Below are 17500 nucleotides of genomic sequence, written 5' to 3' on the forward strand. Positions count from 1 at the left end.
CAGACAAAGACAGACAGGTAGAGAGACAGAGGAAGGGAGAGAGGGAGGGAGGGAGAGAGAGACAGACAGACAGACAGACAGACAGACAGACAGACAGACAGACAGAGAGAGAGGGAGGGAGAGAGAGACAAACACACTTTTACAACTATGACAATTATTTAAAGTGTTTTGACTTAATTTGTTTGGCAGAATTATCAATATAACTCAATGTGAAACCTTTACACCTTCCAAACCGGTAAATAGTGATGTGTATCATATTGTCCTTCATGTGACAGTGTGTGTTACCTGTACGTGTGTGTGTATTTGTGTGTGTGTGTGTGTGTATTTGTGCGTGTGTGTGTGTGTGTGTGTGTGTGTGTGTGTGTTACCTGTGCATTGTGTTCTCTGCGCGGCCCTGCCATGCTTCAGACTGTAAGAAGAGACACATTGAGTGAGTGAGTTTGTGTGTGTGTGTGTGTTAGTATTAAATGAGTGTCTGTCTGTCTGTCTGTCTGTCCGTCCATCCGTCCGTCCGTCCGTCTGTTACCTGGAGGAAATGACACATTGCGTGAGTGTGTGTGAAGAACTCGGTGAATGTGTGAAAGGCCACGGCGTCCATGACACCTGAAAATAAAATAAATCAGTTTTATTTCTATGAAATTAATATATATAATAATAAAATATATATAAAAATATATCAAAAGGAGCTGTAAGCAGAATGGTTCTTTTAGCTAACTTCCTGTCAGTTACTGCAGTTAGCAGTCCCCTCCCTCGTCCCTACGTCACCACATTAATGCACTGCGGTCTTCAAGCAGCAAGTTATCTAGCATCATCTCAGATCCATAAGTGTGATAAAACATGATAAAAACCATCAAAACAGACATTGGGAAGGATTTTTACCTGCTCCGCCATTGTAGGCGCATAAACATTCACCCATCTGTTGCTCTGGCGTGCACCGGCAGTGAGACCATGGAGTGTATATACTATATATGAGTGAGACGAGTGTCGGTTTGTAGCGTTCTCTCTTCTGATTGGATAAACATTTCGGGATACTACAATAAGTTTATTTGCCGATTACATGCAGAGCAGCTGACTGAGAGATCGGCTTTATGCAACGCGCACATTATGTAAGTGATCACTGTATGAATAAAGAGCGATTTAACACTTATATTAACATAAATAAACCGCTTACTTCACCTTTAAATAATAAAATAATATTACAAACAGACATGTCATTATGACGCCCTCTGCCCTTAGACTCACCTGTACACTCGCTCACCTCTAAACCCTCAGGGCAAGAAGGGAGGGGCCGACCTGAACTGATGAAGGGAGAGAGAGAGAGAGACGGGGAGGGAGGGAATGAGGGAGGGAGAGAGAGGGAGAGAGAGAGAGATGGGGGAGGGAGCGAGAGAGAGATACACGCACAGAGAGAGAGAGAGAGACACACACACACACACACACACAAACACATAGAAAGACAAACATACACACACAGCGAGAGAGAGACACACACACAGCGAGAGACACACACATACATACATACACACACACACAGAAACAGAGAGACAGCCACACACACACACAGACAGAATTTCATATCACATGTACATTGTCTATGTGATCTTTTTTTTCACAAAATTAGTTTGAATTCCTATTTTCTTATTCGCTCTAGTTAAAGGTGGACTCAGTGATTCTGGAGAAAGCTGATTATGGAAAGTTTAGTTTTATTTTGCTAGCTATGGTGGGCCCTTTGTTTACATGCCAGTTTACAGAGCCTAGGCACACACACAGTAGGCCTACAGACAGGCAGCAGAATATGAGGAGATATTCACTGATTTTGACAACAAACGCTCTCCAGAATTCCTTATAAAAGGCGCCACATAGCAAGCAAACAAAAACCCAAAAATCTCAACTTCTAAAGCACTTATATCAACTAAACAAAATCACTTGTTGTCTAAATCAGTGAATATCTCCTCATGATCCACTACCTGTCTGTACTGTGTGAATATCTCCTCATGATCCACTACCTGTCTGTACTGTGTGAATATCTCCTCATGATCCACTACCTGTCTGTACTGAGTGAATATCTCCTCATGATCCACTACCTGTCTGTACTGTGTGAATATCTCCTCATGATCCACTACCTGTCTGTACTGTGTGAATATCTCCTCATGATCCACTACCTGTCTGTACTGTGTGAATATCTCCTCATGATCCACTACCTGTCTGTACTGTGTGAATATCTCCTCATGATCCACTACCTGTCTGTACTGAGTGAATATCTCCTCATGATCCACTACCTGTCTGTACTGTGTGAATATCTCCTCATGATCCACTACCTGTCTGTACTGTGTGTGTGAGCTGAAACGAATCCAGTGTTAATACACAGCCTAGGCTCTGTAAACTGGTATGTAAACAAAGGGCCCACCGTAGCTAGCAACATGCCAGTTTACAGAGCCATGGCTGTTTATTAACAATGGATATTTTTTTTTTAAATTATTGACACACACACACACACACACACACACACACACACACACACACACAGACAGACAGACAGACAGACAGACAGACAGACAGATTTTGACAAACTGATTTTTGACAACAAGCGTTCTCCAGAATCACTGACTACACCTTTAAATCTTGTTAAGTAGTCTACAGGTACATCTCACAAAATGAAAAAGCTAAATTGTTGCCTTTCCGAACACAGGCTAATTGTTGGAGATTTACCTGCTCAGGTGACACAGCGTGAACCCCAGCGCCATGACGCTCTGGCTCTCTGACGTCATGTCTCTGCAGCGCGTGTCCAGCTGGTCCAACGCACGCGCCCAGCAGCCTCCGGTGCGTGAACGAGAGGCGAGTTGACGCATGCGCCTGAGCTCCGTCCGGCCGCGCTCTGCGTCGGAGTCAGAGCCGGCGGAGAGAGACCAGAGAGCGGCCAGCAGAAACAGAAACATAGCGGCGGTGGTGGTTGTGGTGGTAAAGGAGGCCGCCATGTTTGATATTTACCTGGGTCCGATGGGCCAATCAGGAGACAGATATATACAGCAGGTCACGGGTCACCGAGGGGTCACTACTCTGACGTCACAGCTGCTCAGAATTAGACTGATTTTAAACCTGCAGTGTGTAGAATTTTGGATTTTATTTCCTAGCAGATTTTGTAGAAAGTAATTATAATATCCATAAGTACATTTAATTTAGTGCATAATAGCTGAAAAAAATGTTTTGAATTATTTATTTTTCCCTTAGAAAGGGTCTCATATATGTCCATATTTCTGCATACTTTGGACCAAGACCTAGTGCCGCCATCTTGAAAGTGTCATAGTTGGAATGTCATCAGGTGCATTGTTTAAAATGTAGAATTGTTCTTGTCCTTGAAGGCCACTGTAGCTTCTGTTATTATTCTAAAGGGGTGGGGTTACCCAGGGAGCGTTGCATTCTAGAACTTTGTAGAACTTTCTTGATGATGTCATATTACACACTGCACCTTTTAAAAGTTTTATTATTTTTGACCAATTAGCTTGTCTCATTCTCTCTAAGATATATGGAGTACTTTTGGAGAAATATGAAGAATTTTTCAATAAAGTGAATTGGAAAAGGTTGGGGTTAGTTACATTGACTGAGAAACGATTATGTTGTTTTGTTTTGTGTCACTGCCTCTCTTCATCTGGGTTTTAGAGACAGAGACACTTTAAACATATAGGGCCGGTTTCACAGTCATGGATTAAGCCTAGTTCTGGACTAAATTGTACTTTCAATGGACAATCTCCATTCAAAATTCCATTTAGTCCAGGACTAGGCTTAATCCATGTCTGTGAAACCGGCCCATCGTGTGATTATTTTAGTCACAAACCAGAAAACTATGGAGTCTCCAGAACTGATGTCCACGATCAGCTATTTGAATTTGAATTTGAATTTGAATTTTATTTCAGACATATCAAAAACAATACAAAACTAAATGAAAAGCATAAAAATACAATAAACAAAATGTATGTTTAAATGACTTCACAAAAAGAAAAAAAAGAAAACAAATTATCTGTATTGATGTGACATGCCTGAAAAGGAGCAGGAAGAAGTATACACTTATTCATAATTCAGTCCATCGCTGAATTTATGTGTTAAAAGACGAAACTGGTGCAATTATTTTGGTCACAAAACAGAACAACTTTGAAACAGATTGTCAAATTTTAATTAATTTTGGGGGAATTACAAATAAATAAATAAAATAATCTGTGTTCATAATTCAATGTGGTAATTTTTCTTATTAATTTGATCAAATTTAACATCCATAAATGTTTCAATGTGTTCATTTATTGGCCAGTAAGTAGTTCACATATAAGGAATGCTCCTTGGTAGGCTATGTATAGCTGCATACAAATATAGAGAATAAATAATTCAATTCAAATTCAAATTCAAAGAACTTTATTCTTCCGTTAGGAACTTCATATGTGGAGGAGCATCAGGGTACAACAGTACATACAATATACAAACACACACACACACACACACACACACACACACACACACACACACAGCATCAGCCTGTACTCGACATATGGCAGATAAAAACATTCTCTGCTTAGCCTAGTTAAAAAAGCAATTGCAATAAAAATAATAAAATAAATAATAAAAGTAATGTTTTTAAATTTTTACAATATTTTGGGAATAATTTTAGATTAAACAGTTTATAATATGTATTTTTTTTTACATTTAATAAACTTTATACATTTATTGTGGAAGAAGGATCTAGAAAATAAACAGTTGCTGAATTTCTAGCACTGAATATTTATTATAATAATGAATGTGTTACAGTGTGTGTGTGTGTGTGTGTGTGTGTGTGTGTGTGTGTGTGTGTGAGTTTCCATTGACGTACAGGTCATTAACACAGCTGTTCATTCTTTCCATCCAACTGTAAAATTCCTCTGCATTTAAATCAGTCTGCACGTTGCTGTGTGTGTGTGTGTGTGTGTGTGTGTGTGTGTGTGTGTGTGTGTGTGTGTAAAATATCTAGTTGGAATTTTTATAAAAGATATATCACTTTGATTTGCGATAGGATTATAATCACCAGATTTTTGTAAAAACTTTCAATCCAAGAGACGCACACGCTGTATAGGTCAGGTCTGTCTGTCTGTCTGCCTGTCTGTCTGTCTGTCTGTCTGTCTGTCTGTCTGTCTGTCTCTCTGCCTGTCTGTCTCACGCTGTCTAACCTGCAAAAACTTTCTTAAAATATATATTTATTCAGGGGCAAAATCTCGGGGCTAGACTTTAATCAGGCTAAAAACAAACCAAAATGTTGCAATACTATTATTTATCATTATCTATCTATCTATCTATCTATCTATCTATCTATCTATCTATCTATCTATCTATCTGTCTGTCTGTCTGTCTGTCTGTCTGTCTGTCTGTCTGTCTGTCTGTCTGTCTGTCTGTCTGTCTGTCTGTCTGTCTGTCTGTCTATCTATCTATCTATCTATCTATCTATCTATCTATCTATTTATCATTACTTTTATAATGGATGATATTCACATTGATCTGATGCTGTTACACGTCAGCCCAGTAGGAGGCAGCAGTGCATATTGGGATGTCTGCAGTGCCAGAAATTCAAAAACTGTTTATTTTCTAGATTATCATTTGTCCCAGCCTCCATTGAGCTGACAAACAATGTGCAATAAAATAATGTGCACTAAATAGGTTAGCACTTAAAGGTGCAGTGTGTAATATGACATCATCAAGAAAGTTCTACAAAGTTCTAGAATGCAACGCTCCCTGGGTAACCCCAACCCTTTAGAATAATAACAGAAGCTACAGTGGCCTTCAAGGACAAGAACAATTCTAAATTTTAAACAATGCACCTGATGACATTCCAACTATGACACTTTCAAGATGGCGGCACTAGGCCTTGGTCCAAAATATGCAGAAATATGGACATATATGAGACCCTTTCTAAGGGAAAAATAAATAATAATAATAAAAAATTCAGCTATTATGCACTAAACTAAATGTACTTATGGATATTATAATTACTTTCTACAAAATCTGCCAGGAAATAAAACCTAAAATTCTACACACTGCAGGTTTAGCACATAGCACTTTAGAACTATAAGCACTTTAGCACATAGCACTCTATCCATAAATTCTAGTGCAATAAATACTTGCAGTTAAAGGTGGGGTATGTGATTTCTGATTGGTCAAAATTATCATGAGCGGTACACTTTGACCTGTTCTTATTGGCTGTTGGGACTGTCAACTGTTCAAATCTCTATCCCAACTGCTATTTTCTCCCCAAATTCTCCACCCCAGCTTTAATCCCCATACTGTAGATTTCTATGCAATACAGCCAAGTGCAATTTATGTTTTTTTTTTTTTTTGCATTTTTATGCTTTATTGATAGTGTAGAGACAGAGTTGAAATGGGGCAGAGAGGGGAATGACATGCAGAGAACGACCGCGGGCTGGAATCGAACCCGGGTCCGCTGCTGGCCGAGGCCCATGGGGGGGACGCCCTACCAACTGAGCTAAGGGCGCCCCCTGGAAAGTGCAATTTAAATCCATCAAGCCCCATGTTCTAAGTGTTTAAATGTTGGTTTGTCTGGTTGTGTTTGTGTTTTTGTTCTGTTGTACTCTGTGTATGTTAAGAAACCAATGATGCAGGGCGCTCCGGTGGTGTAGTGGATAGAGCGTGTACCATATCGGCTCCGGCCTTCGTTGCAGTGGTCGCGGGTTCAAATCTGACCCGTGGACCTTTACTGCAGGTCATCCCCCCTCTCTCTCTCTGTCTCCCCATTTCAACTCTGTCTAATAAAGCTTGAAAATGACAAAAAAAAGTATAAAAAAAATAAAGCAATGATGCACTGTGCCCAAGACACATTTCCCCACGAGGACAAGAAAGTTGAACCTTGATGTGAAGTCTTCATGGTAGAAATCCTCCTCTGCTCCGTCCGTGTGATTTACCTTTATCATATAATATCAGTTTGTATGTTAAAGGTGCAGTGTGTAATATGACATCATCAAGAAAGTTCTAGAAAGTTCTAGAATGCAACGCTCCCTGGGTAACCCCAACCCTTTAGAATAATAACAGAAGCTACAGTGGCCTTCAAGGACAAGAACAATTTAAAATTTTAAACAATGCTCCTGATGACATTCCAACTATGACACTTTCAAGATGGCGGCACTAGGCCTTGGTCCAAGATATGCAGAAATATGGACATATATGAGACCCTTTCTAAAAAATGTTTCAGCTATTATGCACTAAATTTAATGTACTTATGGATATTATAATTACTTTCTACAAAATCTGCTAGGAAATAAAACCCAAAATAATGTGAACAGGCAAAATCATTGTTATTCAAGAACTGGTAAATGTATAGATTTCTGTCTGTTTAGCATTTAGCTTCCATAACATGGGGGTGCTCGCGGTGAAGTGGTTAGACCCCCCGGCCCCCCTCATATAGTCTCAGTCCTCTTCACAGCAGACCCGGGGGTAACACTTTACAATAAGGTACACAAAAAAAGAGTAGTTACCCTTTTAAAAAGGTTAGTTACCCTTTTGAAAAGGTTAGTTACCCTTTTCAAAAAGAGTAGTTACACTTTTGAAAAGAGTAGTTACCCTTTTGAAAAGAGTAGTTACCCTTTTGAAAAGGTTAGTTACCCTTTTGAAAAGAGTAGTTACCCTTTTTGAAAAGAGTAGTTACCCTTTTCAAAAAGAGTAGTTACCCTTTTTGAAAAGAGTAGTTACCCTTTTCAAAAAGAGTAGTTACACTTTTGAAAAGAGTAGTTACCCTTTTTGAAAAGAGTAGTTACCCTTTTCAAAAAGAGTAGTTACACTTTTGAAAAGAGTAGTTACCCTTTTGAAAAGAGTAGTTACCCTTTTCAAAAAGAGTAGTTACCCTTTTGAAAAGGTTAGTTACCCTTTTGAAAAGGTTAGTTACCCTTTTGAAAAAGAGTAGTTACCCTTTTCAAAAGGTTAGTTACCCTTTTGAAAAGGTACGTTTTTGAATTTTCTCCATCCACTTAGAATGGGGCTGTGGAGTCATTTTTGGAAAATAACATTTCAGATCCACATACATATTTTCATATATTTTCATATTTTCGGGGTCCTGGGGCCCATTCCAGAGGAGGTAATTTCAAACTCCTGAAAAAGTTGAACATTTTGAAAGTTATTAGAGGAAAAGCATTCTCAAACTCTCGACTTAGGCAAATTTCACTTAGTTCAAAAGTGTAACTACTCTTTTTGAAAAGAGTAGTTACCCTTTTGAAAAGAGTAGTTACCCTTTTGAAAAGAGTAGTTACCCTTTTGAAAAGAGTAGTTACCCTTTTGAAAAGAGTAGTTACCCTTTTGAAAAGGTTAGTTACCCTTTTCAAAAAGAGTAGTTACCCTTTTGAAAAGAGTAGTTACCCTTTTGAAAAGAGTAGTTACCCTTTTGAAAAGGTTAGTTACCCTTTTCAAAAAGAGTAGTTACCCTTTTGAAAAGGTTAGTTACCCTTTTGAACTAAGTGAAATTTGCCTAAGTCGAGAGTTTGAGAATGCTTTTCCTCTAATAACTTTCAAAATGTTCAACTTTTTCAGGAGTTTGAAATTACCTCCTCTGGAATGGGCCCCAGGACCCCGAAAATATGAAAATATATGAAAATATGTATGTGGATCTGAAATGTTATTTTCCAAAAATGACTCCACAGCCCCATTCTAAGTGGATGGAGAAAATTCAAAAACGTACCTTTTCAAAAGGGTAACTAACCTTTTCAAAAGGGTAACTACTCTTTTTCAAAAGGGTAACTACTCTTTTTCAAAAGGGTAACTAACCTTTTCAAAAGGGTAACTACTCTTTTCAAAAAGGATAACTACTCTTTTTTTGTGTACCTTATTGTAAAGTGTTACCGACCCGGGTTAGAATCAAGCCCGGGTCGTTCTCTGTCTGTCTGTCTGTCTGTCTGTCTGTCTGTCTGTCTGTCTGTCTGTCCTCTTCACAGCAGACCCGGGTTGGAATCCAGCCCGGGTCGTTCTCTGCATGTCATTCCCCTCTCTGTCTGTCTGTCTGTCCTCTTCACAGCAGACCCGGGTTAGAATCCAGCCCGGGTCGTGAGGACCCCCTCTGGAGTGTGTCTGTCTGTCTGTCTGTACTATGGCTGACCCTGCGCTCTGACCCCCTCTGGAGTCTGTCTGTCTGTCTGTCTGTCTGTCTGTCTGTCTGTCTGTCTGTACTATGGCTGACCCTGCGCTCTGACCCCCTCTGGAGTGTGGGGACTTTAAGAGGGGAGATGAGAAAAGACAAATTCCAACGTAACCATTGACTAATAAAGTAACGTAACTTAATTGAAATTGAATATTAATTATAATCATGTCATTTTTACCCCAATTTCTTCTTATGATGAAATAAGAGAGTAAAGTATGTCCCAATAGTATGCATACTGCATCCTAACTAGATTCTTTTTATCGTTGGATGTAGTATGTAGAATAGAAAAAAGAAAGAGTATGCGATTTCTTTAAAACCATGAGGTGCAGTGAATGTTTCCAGGTAATAATTGAGACACACACACACACACATCAGGGGACAACAAACGCTTTTTTAGTTTTAGAAATAAAAATAAGAAAAACAGGTAGAAACTAGTCTTGTCTACAGCGACAGTGTATTGGAGTTTTCCATTGAATATTCATCGTCAATATTTCAATATTAGCAACTAGATGAAGAAGTCACCACCACACACACAATCACTACTAAGAATCTAGAAACACAACAGGGCGGCTTGGCTGGACATGATGGCTGCAGCTGCTGGCAAGACGCACGATATAATTATAGGCACTAAACTCTGTGTAACATGCAGTATGGAGGAGGAAGGTTACTGAGGGGTCTGTGCCGGGGTGAGTCCAGTCTGTTTGTGTGTGTCTGTGTGAGTGAGTGAGTGTGTGTGTGTGTGTGTCTGTGTGGGGCGTTTCAGTGTGTGTGTGTGTGTGTGTCTGTGTGAGTGTATTTGTGTGGGAGTGTCTGTGAGTGTGTGTGTGTCTGTGAGTGTGTGTGTATTTGTGAGTGAGTGAGTGTGTGTGTATTTGTGAGTGTGAGTGTGTGTGTGTGTGTGTGTGTGTGTGTGTGTGTGTGTGTGTGTGTGTGTGTGTGTGTGTGTGTGTGGGGCGTTTGATTTGAGCAGCTGCGTGTTTGACAGACAGCATGCTAGGTTGCCTGGGAACGCAGAGGGGCGGGGTCCATTCAGCTTGGAAGGTTCGATAACGTAACAACCACGCATGACGTAATAGCAACCTTTAATGAAACGCATAACGTGAGTTTTTCGACCATAACGTAGGCTACCAACTTCATACATTTAGTTAAAGTATGTATCTACGAGGAACTTTGAAATATTTCTGAAACAGTCTGACATTTTTTCCTCTGATGATCATAAATTACATGTAACAGCAAACGAGACCATCAGTGCAAAGAATGCTATTTTTATATAGTTTTTCTTAATGCCTTTGTCATGGGTATACGCTCACCCAGGAACAAAAGCTGGCGTGGTAAAAAAACACTACCGCTTTAGTCCAAAGGGGGGCGCTAGAATCAACACAATCTAGAAAGTTCCACGTAGCCAGATTAAATGACATAATGCGTTGTTGTTACGTTATCTGGACACGGTAACGTCAGGTGACTTATTATAACGAGGCACATGTATCGATCCGGGATGAAGACATTCACTTATTGGAGTTTTTTTTATTATTTCTTCTGTTTTTTTCGGGGGGAAAAAGCTCAATTTTTTCCAAAACGTCGTTGCTAAAGTGCTAAAGCTAATTCCCGCCGCAGAAGTTTATAGTTTATCGCTAGTAGTGTGTCGGTTGGTCCGGACATGAGAGCTGAAGGAGTCAATGTATCTTGAAAAAGTCAAGCTGTCAGAAGCACTATTATTTCCCCCCCCCCCCCCCCCCCCCCACTCCCCCAACAGGATGTTAAAGGTGCAGTGTGTAATATGACATCATCAAGAAAGTTCTACAAAGTTCTAGAATGCAACGCTCCCTGGGTAACCCCACCCCTTTCGAATAATAACAGAAGCTACAGTGGCCTTCAAGGACAAGAACAATTCAAAATTTTAAACAATGCACCTGATGACATTCCAACTATGACACTTTCAAGATGGCGGCACTAGGCCTTGGTCCAAAATATGCAGAAATATGGACATATAGACCCTTTCTAAGGAAAAAATAAATAATTCAAAACATTTTTTTCGGCTATTATGCACTAAATTAAATGTACTGATGGATATTATAATTACTTTCTACAAAATCTGCTAGGAAATAAAACCCAAAATTCTACACACTGCAGGTTTAACAGACAAGTTTATTAATGTTCAGATTAATTCCTGCATCTTGTTTTTTCTCAACATGGAACAGCTGGTTGGAAGATCACACCGTGCAAAACCAAAGAACTTGAATATTTTATCTGATGCCGCAGAAAGTGTAAAATTATTACTATGACGTATTATTTGTCTGCAAGTCCATTGGGTGGGGGGAGGGGAGGGGGGAGGGGGAGGGGGAGAGGGAGAGGGAGGGGGAGGGGAGGGGGAGGGGTTGTATGTCTGTCTTATGTCTTCGTTGTTGTTGTATATATGTTATAAATCAATAAAAATTTGATTAGAAAAAAGCATCAAAACGTTGACTAAGAGAGAAATGTGTAGAAAGTGAGCATGTCTCTAAAAGCCTCGTTAAAGGACTACTTTTTATTTACATTCTCGTTTAGAATAATTAAATCATTGTTACTATTTTTGTTTTTTAATATGAATATCATCCCGGCGTGTGCCTACGTCCTATCTTCACTGAACTGACGCTATCTTACAAATAAAAACGCAATATACTGACTCCACATAATCCATTCTGTTTTGAAAGTCACTAACGGTGTTCCACAAGGGTCATTCCTAGGCCCCCATTCGTCTTACCCTGTTTATAAATAACATTATAACATCATGTATGTAACAGCAATAAAATGTACCTCATTCATCAAAGTTCTGTGAAATGCACTTGTATGCTGACGACACTGTGCTCTATTCCTATGCATCTACATTGAGGGAAGCCGTAAATGTAACAATGGCGCCTCGGTCTGAATGGAAATAAAAGGTAAATGATGCAGCAAAACTTTGGTTGCGTTCCGAATCGCATACTCTTTCTTCTCTCTATTCTACATACTACATCCGATGATAAAAAGAATCTAGTTAGGATGCAGTAGGCATACTATTGGGACATACTTTACTCTCTTATTTCATCATAACACTGCGCCTTGATCTTGCCTCTTGCTTTTATATCCGTCGCATCCCCGTTTGTTTTCATATGGAGGCTTCGTCGATGTGACGTCACTTCACGTGCGCACTGGATTGTGGGTCAGAATCGCCCAAATAGGATGCAGTTTTCAACACTAACAATCTTGGCCGCATGAAGTAGGACATCCGGGTACTTCTAACCATCCTAAATCTGGCCACAAGAATCGGGACATCCTAAATCTTTTTTCTACATACTATATAGTAGAAAGTATGCGATTCGGAACGCAACCTTTGTAAAAAAAAAAAAATCCTCATCATAAAAATTTAAAACTGACCAAAAACTACAACTCCCAGGGTGCATTTCACTCACTGAAAAACTGAGAACACTGATTTTACAAAGGGAACCTATTGTTACATCCGGCCAGGGACTGCAGACGAAAACTATCCTTCTGTCTAAATCTGGTATATTTACAGAAATGCACAAATGTCAAATACAAAATAAAGATTAAAATTGCACATAATATATTTTTCTGATTGTGTGTTGGTTTTGGTGAAGGATGAGTTTTGGTGAACATATCCCATTGCTTGTAGTATCCCAATCCATCATATCGTCACCTCTCTATCAGGGTGAGTATCATATGGACAGATTCATGCAGATACACATGCCCGAGCAAGTTTTGAAAGTTCTCCTGCATTTGGTTTAGCTGGCAGTTTAAAAACTTTAATATTAATTTCTTTATTTACTGCATTTTTATCCAACTGAATGTTCTGTATAGATACTTATTGCCGATTTATCCCACCGAATGTCCTGTCTCTTGTGTTTTTATTGTTGAAATGCATCACTTGAAATGCATCACACATTTCTTTGTATTCCTTTTTCCTATGAAATGACAATGAACCCTTTCTCATTTCTGAGTTCCTCTCCATCTCTTTCTCTCTCTCATGTCCAGACCAACAGCCTTTGACACACACACAGGTTCATGTTTGTGACGTATAGCCACGGGGCCCATAGCTGCTTTCAGAGTAAACCACTGTCTGGTTCTTCACCCAGACATGTCAAAATAAGACATTTCTGGAGCTGTCATCTCAAAACAGTGAAACAGTCAAACGGTGGGGTTTTATCTTCAGGTATCTCACCGGCCCTCTGCTGTTTGAAAAGGCCCGCAGAGCGACATGCGATATACAAACTGTTTCATACATTCAACATGAAGACACAAGATCGATGTCCCACTCTCTCATTACTTAAGACTAACAAACTAACTTAAAGGTGGAGTCAGTGATTCTGGAGAACGTTTGTTGACAAATTCACTTTTTGAGCAAATCAGTGAAAATCTGGTGTTAATACGCTACACAGCCGAGGCTCTGTAAACGGGCATATTAATACACAGCCTAGGCTCTGTAAACGGGCATATTAATACACAGCCTAGGCTCTGTAAACGGGCATGTTAATACACAGCCTAGGCTCTGTAAACGGGCATGTTTACAAGCTACAGTGTTCACAGTCCCTTTGCACACTCACAGTACAGACAGGTAGAGGATCATGAGGAGATATTCACTGATTTTGACTAAAAGTGATTTTTTTATCAACAAGCGTCCTCCAGAATCTCTGACTGCACCTTTAATCAGAGCTACTGTTCAGTGGGTTTGTTTGGACATTAGAAGAGAAACGATGAAGCCGAACGGAAGAATCTCTAAGATGGAAGAACAAACAAACGTGTAAATAAACGAGAAGCTTTCTTTCCTATCGCACACCTGCCTCTGATTATGAGGCAGTTAGAAGGCCATGTCCACAGGTACACAGGTATGTCAGTCACCCTCTCTCTCTCTCTCTCTCTCTCTCTCTCTCTGTTTTTCCTTTTGTCCACGTGCAAACGTCCCAACCGGACACTGAAGCCGGAGCGTTTTGGAACCTAAACTGGTAAATTTTTTGGGGAAAAACTGTATTTCTGTATCTGTGGGGACAGGGGAAACTGGAAGTCCCCACAGTGTGTGTATAGAATCGAGTCTACGTTCCCAATAAAGTGCACAAGCCAGACACTTTGTTTTGGTCCGTTAGCTGCTTTTCCGTTAGCTACTGCTAGGCTTAATGATAGTTTCCAAGGCAACCTAGCTTCACTACAACATTACTTCGCCGATCGGAGGAGAATCAATATATTCAGCACAAACATGGATCCACTTTGGTTTTCACTTCTGCTCATTTCCAGGTTGGTTTTCATTTTGCCGCTCAGTCAAGAAGTCGCCCAATGTGCAAAGCTCACGATAATAATAATAATAATAATTGATAGGTTTTATATAGCGCTTTATTGCCTAGGCACTCAAAGACGCTTTACAGGGTTCCTGGTTCAATTCGTTCACACACAGTCATACCGGTGGTGGTAAACTACGAGAGTAGCCACAGCTGCCCTGGGGAAGCGTGGCTGCCATTCAGCGCCTACGGCCCCTCAGACCACCACCTCAAACATACAGTAATCATACACATTCACACGAGGCAAGGTGGGTGAAGTGTCTTGCCCAAGGACACAACAACCATGACACAGGTGGCCGGGCGGGGATCGAACCGCCAACCCTTGGATCGTTGGCCAACCCGCTCTACCAACTGAGACACAGTCGCCCCTAAAATCTTCTTCTATGGTGTCTGACGTGGCACATTAGCGCCTCCTAGTGGCCTGGCATCATCACTGCACTGTCTTCAATCGTTTCTGCTTCGTCGTGTGTACTGAGAGATATTCTAAAACACCCTCGTCAAAACGGGATTCTTTCAAACAAAGGGGAAAATGCGTTTTTTTTAAATTATCCGTGGACGTGTGGACATGGCCTTATAAGGGTCTGATAGGAGGAAATCCAGAGCTCCTTGTTTTGTTCAAATATTTCAAACGGCTTTGGAAATGTGTCCGTCTGATTGGCTACCAGCGGGGTGGAAGTGGGAGGAGCCATAACCGACCCCCCCCCCTCTTTGTTTATCGAGGGCTTCATGGCAAACGGAGAACAAAAAAAAAAATTATAATAAAAATAATATTTAGATTTCTACGAAACCATTTTAAGGTGCAAACACATCTTCATAACAGAGGCGGGTGGGGTTAGGGGACTCACATCGTTAGAACAGGCCCGGGTGGGGTTAGGGGAGCGTCAGTCTGTAGGTTTAAATAAGAGAGTCAGCAGCGCGGCGATGAGTAAGGGAGCGTCAGTCGGTCAGCAGCGCGGCGATGAGTAAGGGAGCGTCAGTCGATAATAATATCAGTTTAAAGCCGTTTAACAAGAAAGAAACAAGAAACTATCAAAACACTAAATAAAAAAAGAGGTTATATTCCGGAAGCAACTTTTCGTTCAGAGTAATGTGTTGTTAAGCGTTAGCTCCAAACTACTCCCCCCCCCCCCCTCTACCCCCCCATTCCCCCCCCCCTCTACCCCCCCATTCCCCCCCCCCCCCACTCAGACTAGCGGGACACAACAGCTGCCTTTTGATTATATACACACACACACTTCTTTATCGGTTTTTCATCTTTGTTGATTTTTCCTAGAAAAAGACATCTGTCCGTCCGTCCGTCCGTCCGTCCGTCCGTCCCTCGGCGTCCGGTCCACAAACGTTACAGAGTCTCCAGACAGAATCTGACATTCCTACTAGTAAAACCTTGAAGATCTATCAACGCAAACCACTGTCATAATCTGCTACTTTTACAAATGTTGACAATTCGCTTATTTTTGCAAAAAAAAATCGTCATAATTCGCAAATTCTGCAAATTCTAACAGTGATTTCCCGTCACGACATGAACCTCCAGGGAACAGCGCAGACACGTTCCTCTTCCTCGTTGTTTTGACTCAGTCCGTCAGTCTAAAAACAATCAGCGAACCAATCAGATCCGTCGATCCGATCAGCTGACCCTCTCGCTGACCACAGTGCGTGACTCGACGGTCTCCTCGCGGCTGGGGCAGGGCACGGCGGACTGGGGCACGATGGGACCGACCCCCCCTGAGCCCCCTGGAGGTCTGGTGGCGGTGCTGTTGGCGTTGGACCCTCTATCGGCTCCTAAACCTTCTCTAGTCTCCGGTACCACGACCAGCCCCGTCTCCGCTCGACTCTCCGCGCCCGACTGAAGGCCCCCTCGGTTGGGCCGCGACGTGCTCAGATCCTGGGGCTGTTCGCTCTGGACCGGGCCTTCCCCTCTGGTAGTGGTGGTGGAGAGGTGTTGAACATGGGCCCGTTGGAGCTCCGTGGAGGGTCTGGAAGGCTGGGTTAGGGTCTGACTCCTCTGTTGTAGGTGTGCCTGCTGTGTTGTCGATTGGGAACTGGATTGTCTGGCTTGTTGGGGTCTGTACTGTTGCGGTTGTCTGGTGGGCTGTTGAGGCTGCGATAGATGCCTTGGTTGTAAGGGAGGGGGGAGCTGCGTTCTGGATAAGGGCTGGACTCCTGTTTGGGATCTCGACTGGGGTTGAATTTGTTGCAGGCTTCTAGATTGCGGCTGCTGTTGTATTTGCGACGGCCTGTTCTGTGGCTGGGAGTGTTGCGATTGGAGTGATGCGGTGGCGGCTGCGGTGGACTGTGTGTGTGGATGCCTTTGCGTTTGGCTGCCGGGCGATTGGTGCATGTGTAGAATAGATGCGGGCTGAGAAGACGGCGCATTGCGAGGTTGGATCTGGCCCCTGAGCGGAGTATGGTGGCTGCCCGATTGCGAGGGCGTTTTTTGGGGTTGACTGTGGGCTTGAGACGGGGGGTGCTCCTGGGGTCTTTGCTGGGCCTGTGTGGGTCTTTGATGGGGGAGGACATGCCTGGAAGGAGAGGGGTGCAGAGCCGGGTATCTAGAATGGGTTTGGGGTTGGCTGGGATTCGGGGGATGATGTTGCTGCGGTTGTGTTTGGGGTCGCGATGGAACAGTAGGCTGCCTCGGCTCCGGTAGAGATTGGGACGCAGATTTGGACTGTGGCTGTGTTTTCAGGGGTTGACTGTGGGTTGCAGAAGAAGGGGGATGGTGCTCCTGTGTGGTGGGTCTTTGTTGGGGAGGGACAGGCCTTGAGGGAGAGGGTTGGGGGGCAGGGTGTCGGGAATGGGAATGGGGTTGAGGTGGGGGTGGGGGTTGGGGTTGGGGTGAAACGGAAAGCTGTCCCGACTGCCCCGTAGACTTGCCCTGCGTGTGGGAGTGTTGGACTAGGAGCTTGGGAACATTCTGCACCTCGGCGGACTGTCCCGGAAGTCCAGATTTCGGTGATTTCGGTGATTTTGGAGACTTGGGCGGTTGATCCACTGTGGAGCCAGAGGAATGTTGGCGTCTGTGGTGATGATGATGATGGTGGTGGTGGTG

At 42.2% G+C, this 17500-nt stretch overlaps 1 protein-coding gene across 1 annotated transcript in view; it reads right to left on the reverse strand.

Moving 5' to 3' along the window:
• Positions 1 to 15650: 15650 nt before the first annotated feature.
• The window catches only part of mecp2 (methyl CpG binding protein 2), a gene marked incomplete at its 5' end in the record, with an annotated part of 10832 nt that continues 8982 nt past the window's right edge, over positions 15651 to 17500 (reverse strand). Inside the window, one exon of the mRNA XM_080031630.1 lies at positions 15651 to 17500. This exon is cut by the window's right edge and continues 645 nt beyond it. Coding sequence (XP_079887756.1) covers positions 16076 to 17500 — 1425 coding nt within the window. The 3' untranslated portion in view covers positions 15651 to 16075.

The sequence above is a fragment of the Ammodytes marinus genome (assembly GCF_949987685.1).
Source record: "Ammodytes marinus genome assembly, chromosome: 7".
Lineage (NCBI taxonomy): Eukaryota > Metazoa > Chordata > Actinopteri > Uranoscopiformes > Ammodytidae > Ammodytes > Ammodytes marinus.